Source organism: Suncus etruscus, chromosome 4 (genome assembly GCF_024139225.1).
Source record: "Suncus etruscus isolate mSunEtr1 chromosome 4, mSunEtr1.pri.cur, whole genome shotgun sequence".
Lineage (NCBI taxonomy): Eukaryota > Metazoa > Chordata > Mammalia > Eulipotyphla > Soricidae > Suncus > Suncus etruscus.
The window spans coordinates 154,133,242-154,143,964 of NC_064851.1; the positions used below are offsets into that span (position 1 = coordinate 154,133,242).

Sequence of the window (10,723 nt, forward strand, 5' to 3'; positions counted from 1 at the left end):
TTATGGGACTCGTCTGCTCTCTTTTTGCCCCAAACAGCGCGCGTGAAGTTCTGATTTGGGCAGTGCAACCAGGCCAGACAGCCCGGGTCAGGCCTCCAGGCGCAAGTGTCCGTCCAACCACGGTAGCCTCCATCGTGCAGGGTTGGCCCCGTCTGCCCTAATTTCCTGGATAGTGCGAAAGGCGGCGTCTTCCGGGGCCGGCCTTGACCCGTGACCCCAGCTTTGTACTTCCGGGGGCACTATGTAGTCGTCGTCCCGCCTCTTCCGGTCTCCCTTTTCCGGTGGCGGAATCAAGCGGAGACACGCTGGGGCCGACACAATTTGGTGCCATCCTCTGGCAGGGGCGGGGTTAGTCCCGTGACCTCGGCTTTGTACTTCCGGGGGCACGACGTGATCGTCGTCCCGCCCCTTCCGATCTCTCTTTCCGGTGGTGGAGTCTGGCCGAGACACGCAGGTGAGAATCCTGGGCCCGACACAATCCGGTGCCATCCTTTGCTAGGGAGAGTTAGTGGGGTCGGAGGAGCGGGTCAAGGGACTCCCCGTGTGGAACGCGGGGTTTGTGTCGAGCGGCAAGGAGGTGGCGTTCGTCTCGGAAGGAGACTGGGAAAGAGCCGGGGCTGGGGTGGGCAGGCAGGCCGGCGGCCCGATCTCCCTCTCCTTGAGTGGCGCCCTCAGCGTGGTGGTGCGGGGTCTCCTTCGCCTGAGCATTCCTCGAGCTGCGTCCCTCCAGGCCTGGTTTATTTCCGCTCCCTGAAGACAAGGTAGTTGACATCCCGGGTCCGTGAGACTCTAGGAAGCGAGGCCGGAAGAGCGGCCTCCCACATCCATCGGGCCATCGCATCGCCATGTGTCTATGGATGCATTTGCTTATTGAATGCATTAGTTATTAGCGCCCCCGTGGGCTCCCCTTCGCTGCTTTGTCCAGATGGCCGTGCACCTCTGGGTGCCGCGCTCCTCCAAGAGGCAGGACCCGAGGCCGATTATTAGTGGCCCGGTTGGTTCCATGACAGCCTTGGCACTGCCCCGCCGAATGTCCGTGGATACTTGGTTTCACCGTCACCTGAGTGCCAGGGTGTTTCTTTTTGGATTCCTCTTGCAAGAGTACTTGCAGTGGGACCTCGGGATATACTTGGTTCTAGTTTACAGTTCCGTTTTTGGGGGGCTATTCCGGCTCTGCACTCAGGAATCACTCCTGGGAATGGCACAGGGAGAACCAAATGGGTCTTCAGCCTTGTGAAGGCTAACGTCATACCAGCAGGACTGTCTCCGTCCCTCATCTAGTAACAGTTTAAAGGTTTGACTTTAGACAATGAGCTAGCTCAGGAGGGAAGGTCCGATATTATGGGGTGGTTGGTGGTTAAGCAAGTTTTTAACACCTACTACTGTTAACCATGGACCCTCAATCTCTTAGGTACTCTATTGTCTGTGACCACTGGTTTATTTGTATTTGTTTACCTTCATGAGCATACTTATTAAGGCTAACGAAAGCTCGCACATTTTACATTTCTATCAGCACTGCTTTTCATCCTAAATGACCAACATGCTTAGTAGCATTTAAATTGACTTTAGGTGGGATCTAGTTGAGCACAGCAAATAGCATGTGGAGATAGGTGACCCTTTGTAAGGGCACTTGGATTCTAATACATAGTGTCAGATCTAGAATTCAGCTGGTGACTGGGAGGTAACACAGTGGGTAGGGCATTTACTTTGCATGGAACTTGCCTTTTTTTCCCTCCTTGGCACCCCAATTAGTCCCCAGAGCCCTGCCTGAGTGTAAAGTTCTGGCATGACCAGATATGGTCCCAGAAACAACAGTGTATAAGTTTCAAGTTGTCAAATCCCCTGTGTCCCACCCCTAGTTCTTTTTCCACTAATACATGGGTAGTTCTTTTTAACTATCCTTTTCGGTAGTCTTGGCACCCCAAGGAAACTAGAAAGCACTCCTGGCGTTGCTATGGAAGCACTGACAGGATGGGCATCTACTACTCACCACGTTTGTCAATCTAAAGTTATTCTAAACCATTCTTTTACATATAGGAGATAATAACACACAGAGAAATTGGTTGCCCAGAGTTGCAGAACTTGATCAAACTCTTGATTTCTGAACTCAAGGCTTTGGGTGAGATTTGTGGGGTGCTTGTGGTCTTGTTTCAACCCTAAACTTCTATTCTGTGTCTTGTGAACTTTGGTAGATTCAGGAAAAGGGGTCCTTTCCAGGACTTTTTTCTTTTTGGCTCTTAGTGTAGGGAGAATGAAGTTTAGGGTATATACACAGTCCTGAGTAAAGGAAGAGGAGTAATACTGGCGATTCATATTTTTCATTTTCTGCACTAGGGTGCTGACTACAGCAGTGCAAGGACTCTTGGGACATGGAATTCTAAGACTCCTACATACACATTTTCCAATCCTTGCTTTCTACCAGGCCCTCGCATCAATCTTGATATTGTTAAGGTCACAGGTTTCCTTCACTACTGAAGTCAGTGCAACACACAAGACATAACTGCAATTAATGTAGATCTTTGGCAAATTACTACTTTGGGCAAAGTAGGTATAGTGTTTGAGCAACACCCAGTTATGCTCAATAGTGACTCTTGGTGATGTTTAGAATGTTCAAAGGAGTGAGCTTACCTGCTTTACTCTCTCCAGCCTAAGTTTTCTTCCCTCTTTTTTTTTTTTTTGTTTGTTTGTTTTTGGGACACTCTGCAGACCCAGACCATATGGGCTTCTGTCTGCTATTGCTCTGACCCTAAGTTTCATTTTCTACAAAACTGTAGAACCAGAGGAAAGAAGTTCGGAAACCTTTGCTTACATTAGGATTTTTTTTTTCCCAGAAATGGCACCTCGCAAGGGGAAGGAAAAGAAGGAAGAACAGGTGATCAGCCTTGGACCTCAGGTGGCTGAAGGAGAAAATGTATTTGGTGTTTGCCACATCTTTGCATCCTTTAATGACACTTTTGTCCACGTGACTGATCTTTCTGGCAAGTAAGTATTTGGAGAGATACAGCCAAAACTATCGTGGGTTAGGGAAAGAGATTACCCCAGATATGTGTGAGGGTTTTGAGTTTCTCTGAAAAAATTTGAGTATTCAGGTAAGGAAATGTACTCCCAGACTCAGAGGAGATAATATTCTTTATTTTTTTTAATATATTTTTTATTTAAGTAATATGATCATAGTTGGGTTACAGTCGCAAACAGAACACCCCCCTTCACCAGTGTAACATCCCCCTCTACCCCCTTCCCATCCCCTGCCTGTATTCGAGACAGGCATTCTACTACAGTTATTTGTTTTTAAGTTCAGTAAATTTTTTTTCTTAAAGGATAAGAGTAAAATAATATATTAAAGGTGTGATAGTGGCAATCGCCGTTGTTTGCATAGGTCCAGAAAAATATGGGGAAACGGGAAAAAAATCCTTGGCCTGATTACAAGAAGGCCTCACCCCCCGAAGTTTATTGGCATAAGACCGACTCTGGGTTCCAGGCATACCAGTCTGTCCAATCCAAGTCATTCTCTGTGGTCCTGGTGAAACTTTTTACACTTTAGCTATTGTTGGTATCAGGTTCTTATATTTAAAGATTCTGGATTCTATGCATTGCTTTCATCCATGTCAGGCTGATGTGAAGCATCCTCAGACGAGATAATATTCTTTGCCCTTAGACCTACATGGTATTGGTGGTCTGGTCCTTGATTTTTTTTTTAATTTTTTTTTTTTATTTTTGGAGCCACTTAAGTGCTCAGGGATTAATCCTGGTTCTGAGCTCAAGGATCATTCCTGGTGGTGCTGGGGATTGAACTCAGGTTGACCTTGATAGAAGACAGGAAGAAGCATGAAAGCAATTCCTTTCACAGGTTCTGGCTGTCGTTAGTAATTTTATAAAGTGTTAAAAACCGAGTTTAGCTTTGTTGAGATTTTGAACTTGCACAGATTTGGCAGAAAGCAGAGTGCACGGGCATGCTCAATTTCTAGCCTCTGCCATTTACTGTATAAAAGGGTGTGTGCTTAAAATTCTTGGGTGAAAAATGACTGTTTTTGTCCTCAGGGAAACTATCTGTCGCGTGACTGGTGGGATGAAGGTGAAGGCGGACAGAGATGAGTCCTCTCCGTATGCTGCCATGTTGGCTGCCCAGGATGTGGCCCAGCGGTGCAAGGAGCTAGGCATCACTGCTCTCCACATCAAACTCCGGGCCACAGGAGGAAATAGGTATTTGAGGCTAGGGCCAAGGGATATGGGCACCAGAGCACCTGACTTTAAAGCTTAGTTGTCACTTTCTAAGAGCTCTCCCACTCTATTTTGGTGGGGGCACACCTGGGTCTGCACTCAGAATCTGTTACTCTTGGCAGGTTCAGGGTAACATGGGGTGTCAAGGATCAAATCCTGATCCATTCAGGGTTGGCTGCTTGCAAGGCAAAGGCCCCACCACTTCATTATAACTCCAGCTCCTGCTCTTAAAGTTACTATGTTACTGAAGTGCTATGTTTTGGGTACCAGAGAAATTATAGAAACATAGTATAATTTTGCCAGGGGTGGGGTGGCGGATTTTTTTTTTTTAATATATTTAAGCACCATGATTACAAACAAGTTTGGTAGTTCGGTTTCAGTTATAAAAAAGGACACGTCCCTTCACCAGTGCAACATTCCCACCACCCAGTCCCCATCTCCCTCCTCCCCATCCCCTGCCTGTATTCGAGGAGACCATTGTCTTGATAGTTTCAGTGTAGTTATTTCTCGGTGTTGTTTTTCAACCTTTTTGTGCAAAGGCACAATTTTTTCATGAAGAAAATCATGAGGCACTTTAACTCTTTGCCTATATTGACTATATATCAAGTAATTCTCTTGAATGGAAGTCAAACACAAAGAAGTTATTTTATTATTACTTTATTATGAAATAATCTAATGATTGGTCCATTTGTGAGCTGAAGCCACATGTTACAGATGAAATTGAAATTTTTTCCATGGCACACCAGACAATATCTCATAGCACACTAGTGGTTGAAAAACCATTGCTGCTCTAACTGAACTCCACTCCGTTAAGCTTCATACCGTGGGGTGGTCCGACTAGTTGTCATCTCCATTTTCTCTGGGTATTATTACAATACCATCTTTTTTTGCTATTTTTGTGCCACACCCGGTGGTGCTCAGGATACTCCTGGCTGTGCACTCAGAGATCGCTCCTGGCTTGAGGGACCATATGGGGATGCCCGGGGATCGAACCACAGTCAGTCTCTAGGCTAGCACCAGCATGGCAGACGCCTTAACTGCTCCACGCCACCGCTTTGGCCCCTCTTTTATTTTTCTTAAATTCCATAGATGAGTGTAACTATTCTGCATCTCTCTCTCTGACTTATTTCAGCATATTAGTTTCCATGTCCATCCATGTATAGGAAAATTTCATGGCTTCATTTTCCTGACAGCTGCAGTATTCCATTGTGTATATGTATCATAGTTTCTTTAGCCACTCATCTATTGTTGGGAATCTGGGTTGTTTTCAGATTCTGGCTGTTGTAAATACTGCAATGAATATAGGTGTGCAGAGGGCCTTTTTTTTTTTTTTTTTTTTTTTTTGGTGATTTTTGGGTCACACCCGGCTGTGCTCGGGTTTTTCCTGGCTCTGTGCTCAGAAACTGCTCCTGGCAGGCACAGGGGACCATATGGGACGCCGGGATTCGAACCGATGACCTTCTGCATGAAAGGTAAACGCCTTACCTCCATGCCATCTCTCCGGCCCCGCAGAGGGCCTTTTTTATTGTATTTTTATAATCTTGCTTGTTTTTATGTTCCTGGGCTATATCAGTGGTGCTTAGAATCAAACCCCTCCCCCCTTCTTTCAGGGATTATCCAGGTGGGAACTGGGGGAGCCATATGGAATGCCCAAATTTAGGTTGACCACATGCAAGGCAAGCGCTTTACCTGCTGCTAATTGCTCTAGCTTTTCACTAGGCTCTTTTACCTTTACAGAAATAAGGTCCTGGCCCACGTGGTATAATCTTATCCTCCATAGCACCTATGTTTGGAAAAGTCTAAACCACTGGGAACATGTAATTTCTATTGTAGCAGTTCTTGGAAAGAAAAGTAGTGTAGGGGTTGGAGTAATAGCACGGTAGTAGGGCATTTGCCTTGCACGCAGCCGATCTAAGATGGACCTTGGTTATTCCATAAGGTCCCCCGAGCCAGGAGTGATTTCTGAGAGCATAGCCAGGAGTAACCTGAGCATCACAGGCTATGGGCTCCCCACCCACCCACTCTCCCCTCCCCCACCAAAAAAAAGTAGTGTAGGAAAAGGGTTAGTGGTGTCTTATTTAAACTCAAACCTAAACATTGTGCTGAGAGGAACCAGAGCAGTGGTGCAAGCAATAGCACGGTTAGATCCCCCGGTATCCACATGGTCCCCCAAGCCAGGAGCGGATTTCCGAGTGAACTTCAGGATTAACCCTTGAGCATCACCGGATGTGGCCAAAATAATGCCATTGGGGGCCCAGAGAGATAGCACGGCAGCGTTTGCCTTGCAAGCAGCCGATCCAGGACCAAAGGTTCGAATCCCGGTGTCCCATATGGTCCCCCGTGCCTGCCAGGAGCTATTTCTGAGCAGACAGCCAGGAGTAACCCCTGAGCACCACCGGGTGTGGCCCAAAAACCAAAATAATAATAATAATAATAATGACATTGGGGCCGGAGAGATAGCACAGTGGTAGGGCGTTTGCCTTAGATGCAGAAGGACAGTGGTTTGAATCCTGGCATTCCATATGGTCCCCCAAGCCTGCTAGGAGTGATTTCTGAGCAGAGCCAGGAGTAACCCCTGAGTGCTGCCGGGTGTGACCCAAAAACCAAATAATAATAATAATAATAGGACATTGTGCTGAGAATGGCTTTGGTAAAGGAAACATAGCAGGGAGAATGTTTTCAGTCCGAGGCAACTGCAAGGAAAGGAAAATGGGCTTGGTGTATCAGATGTCCCATCCGTGGAGAGCCATGATATTGGGTGGGTAGCTGGAAGAGTTTGAAAAGGGGATAGCTATCAAAGGTAGCTCACTATGTGTTTTTTTTGGTTTTTGTTCTTTGTTTTTTGTTTTTTGATTTGGGGCAACACCTGAAGATTACTCACAAATCACTCCTGGTCGTGTTTGGCTTGGGGAGGTAATGGGATGCAGGTATTGAACCCAAGTCAGGCATAGTCAAAGCAAGCACCCTTCCTGCTGTTAATTGGCTCACCCCCTCTCTGAGCTCTTTGACTTTACAGAAAAAACCTTGGGTGAAAGGATACCCCACATACGGCTCACGATACAATTAAGATTTCTGGCATTGGTGTATATCCTACCTGTGTGCACTCCGGTGTGGTGATCCCTGTGTCACCTCTAAGTTTGATCTTTACTCCTCCCACTCCTTCCATCTGTTTAATTGTAGTCCAAGGCCAAGCAACTGTCACTGTTTTGATATGTTTCCTTAGCTTGCTTCTTTCAGAGTGAGACTGCTGAATATCTACCTGCTCTTATCTGACTCTTTTTTTTGGGCCACACCCGTTTGATGCTCAGGGGTTACTCCTGGCTAAGTGCTCAGAAATTGCCCCTGGCTTGGGGGGACCATATGGGATGCCAGGGGATCAAACCGCAATCCTTCCTTGGCTAGCGCTTGCAAGGAAGACACCTTACCTCTAGCACCACCTCACCGGCCCCTTATCTGACTATTTTTTTAATATAGTGTGATATTTTAAAAATTTTTTGGTTTTGGGGCCAAACTCGGTGACGTTCAGGAGTTAATCCTGACTGCACTCAAAAATCACTCTTGGCTTGGGGGATCCTTAGGGGATGCCAGGGATCGAACTCGGGTCCATTCTGGGTAGCTGTGTGCCCTACCACTATACTATCACTCCAGCCCCTATTTTAGATATAGTAGTATGATTTCTAAGTCACAACTTTTTGATCCATCTCTTGTGTATTTAGATTATTTTCATATTCTAGCTATTGTACTGAGTGGTGCTGTGAATTCGGGAGTGCATGTACTTTTTTGTCAGCGGTGCAGAGGCACATCTGGTGGTACTCTGGACACAATAACCACTTCTGGCAGAATTCAGAAGACCGTACAGGGTGCCAGAGACCAAACCCAGATTTGCCATGTGTGAGGCAAGTGCCTTATCCATTGTTAAGGGCTTATTCCTTGAATTACTGTTTTTGTATTTCAAGGGTATATGCCAAGCAGTGGAATTACTGGGTTGTATGGGAGTTCTAGTCTTTTTGAGGGAGTATATCTACAATGTTTTCCTAACGTAAACCTTCATTTTCTAGGACCAAGACTCCTGGACCTGGAGCACAGTCAGCCCTTAGAGCTCTTGCACGCTCAGGAATGAAGATTGGGCGAATTGGTAAGTATAGCCCTAATGAGTAATCCTCAAAGAGTAGGTGGTAATGCCCAGTGGATACAGGCTGGTAACTTGGAAGTTAAACTTGTCAAATACTTGCAGGAGGCATCTTGCAATGAAATTTTTCTGAGTCCCCTTGCCAGCTTGGTGTGATTTTTGTCTTTTCCATTCTCCTGGAACAGTGACTTGTCATTTCTAAATCAGTCTCACTTTCTGGAACAGAGCTTCGGACTAGATGGGAGATGAACTGTTCTTCCTTTTTAATGTTATTTTTCCTAGTTCCTTGAGCTCATCAGTAGGTGTGTTGGCCATTTTGAAAGGACCAGAAAGCTAATTATAGGGAGGCCCTTGCCTTGCCTGTGTCCAGTCCTGTTTTGAGCCCTGGCATGACATGGAGGGCTGAGCCATCACTAGGTGTGATTCAAAACACCACACAACCCTCACCTCTCGAAATGTGTGCAAGGGCATTGGCTCTAGCCTTTTTGTATTGTGTTTGGTTTTGGGGCCATACCTGGTGATGCCCAGGAATTACTCGTGACTTTGCACTACAGAATCAATCCTTGGAGTATTCAGGATAATGGTTTAGTTATCTTAAGTTTTTCTATTAGAATGACTTCAGCCTTGAAGCTAATTTTTTTTTTTTTTTTTTTTGTGGTTTTTGGGTCACACCCGGCAGTGCTCAGGGGTTATTCCTGGCTCCAGGCTCAGAAATTGCTCCTGGCAGGCACGGGAGGACCATATATGGGACGCCGGGATTCGAACCGATGACCTCCTGCATGAGAGGCAAACGCCTTACCTCCATGCTATCTCTCCGGCCCCTTTGAAGCTAATTTTACAAAGATCGTCTTCCGTTACTATTTCTAGGAGGTTTCCCCACTAAAATGTACTTTGATTAGCACTCTGCCTTTAGCATCCCATTTTTCCCTTTGGCGAAACGACATCCCAACTTTGGAGAAAGTAACAAGTGAGGCAATTCCTTGTTCCTGAGTAAAATATTGCGGGTGCCTTGGAGGTGGGGCCAGTGGGTTCTGCACCTGGAAAACTCTGGCGTCCTTCACCTAGCTCCAGCTAATGATGTTTTCTCTTCACCCGACAGAGGATGTCACCCCCATCCCCTCCGACAGCACCCGCAGAAAGGGAGGTCGCCGTGGTCGTCGTTTGTGAACAGAACTCCTGAGATTATACTCTGTTAATAAATGGCCTTCATGTAAACTGGCTCTAGTCTTACTCGTTTGGGGAAACGTTTCTTCCTTAGGGATAATAAGATATTTCCGTATTCTATCAGACCACAGTAGTGACTCGAATCCCCAGGTACATTGAGAAACTAGCCATTATTGAGGGTGAGCTTATGTTCTGCCGACAAATTGCCCAAAATGGGAATTAGGAAATTTAGGAGATGCAGTGCTAGTGCAGGGTTTTCTTCAGACTGCTTATTAGGGATACTGAGGTCCTTCAGACATTCAAGTAGGCCATGGCCTCACAGTCTTCGTTTTGAAGGTGGAGCTGTTCCAAAAATGGACTAATTTCTTAGATTCAGCAGTGAAAACTTAAGCCAAGTGTTGACTGAACAGAAGAGGAACCTTCCAGGCTTGAGCCATATATAAACATGTGTGGGTGTGTGCTTGGGGGGGCCCTCCCCTTTCTGTGCAGAATTAGAAGTACACTCTGCTGCGTCTTTCTCACTTGGCAGATCTTAGAGCTTGTTCTACATCAGTACATAAAGTACATGTTCAGTCACCCCACAGATACATGTACCAAGCTCTATTTTTGTCAGTGATTGAAAAAAGTTTCTGCTTTCCGGACTCTTGAACCAAGCTTCCAGGACTCGTTGGCATCAGATGGTCCTGAGTTCTATGAGACAACTAGCACAAGGTCCCCCTTTTTGTTCGTTTTCTGGCCATATCTAGCAATGTTCAGGGGTTACTCTTGGCTCTGCATTGAGGAATTACTCCTGACACAGCTCTTTTCCCCTTGTATTATGTCTAGCCCCAGTACAGGGTCCTTTCATAACTGCTGTACTGGTGGCAGTATTGTATTTTATAGGAACAAGGCCCAGGGAGAGGTGAGGGTGCTGAATGTTCAGGCTGGAAGGGGAAGAGCATTGAAAATCAAAGATGAGGTGAAAGGGAAGCATACAGGCCAACGGAAGTTTGAGGTGCTACAAGTTGAGGTTACATTGTGATGTGTGTTTTGAGCAGAAACTGGCACCTGAGGTGTGAGCAGCATCACTTTTCAGACCTGCTCATCTACATTTTAATTTACTGAGCCTTACAAGGGACAAAGATAGTAAATCTATCGTGGTGAAAGTAGCTTGTAGCTAAAGAAAAGGGTTGAGGACACTTGCTGTATGGACTGCTCACCCCTTGGACACCA

At 46.1% G+C, this 10,723-nt stretch overlaps 1 protein-coding gene across 1 annotated transcript; it reads left to right on the forward strand.

Moving 5' to 3' along the window:
• Positions 1 to 394: 394 nt before the first annotated feature.
• Positions 395 to 9,562, forward strand: RPS14 (ribosomal protein S14). The gene is made up of 5 exons (XM_049771898.1): positions 395 to 454; positions 2,832 to 2,982; positions 4,039 to 4,200; positions 8,277 to 8,353; positions 9,447 to 9,562. The coding sequence occupies exons 2-5, from the start codon at positions 2,834 to 2,836 to the stop codon at positions 9,512 to 9,514; spliced, it is 456 nt and encodes a 151-aa protein (XP_049627855.1). The 5' UTR covers positions 395 to 454; positions 2,832 to 2,833; the 3' UTR covers positions 9,515 to 9,562.
• The last annotated feature ends 1,161 nt before the right edge of the window (positions 9,563 to 10,723 follow it).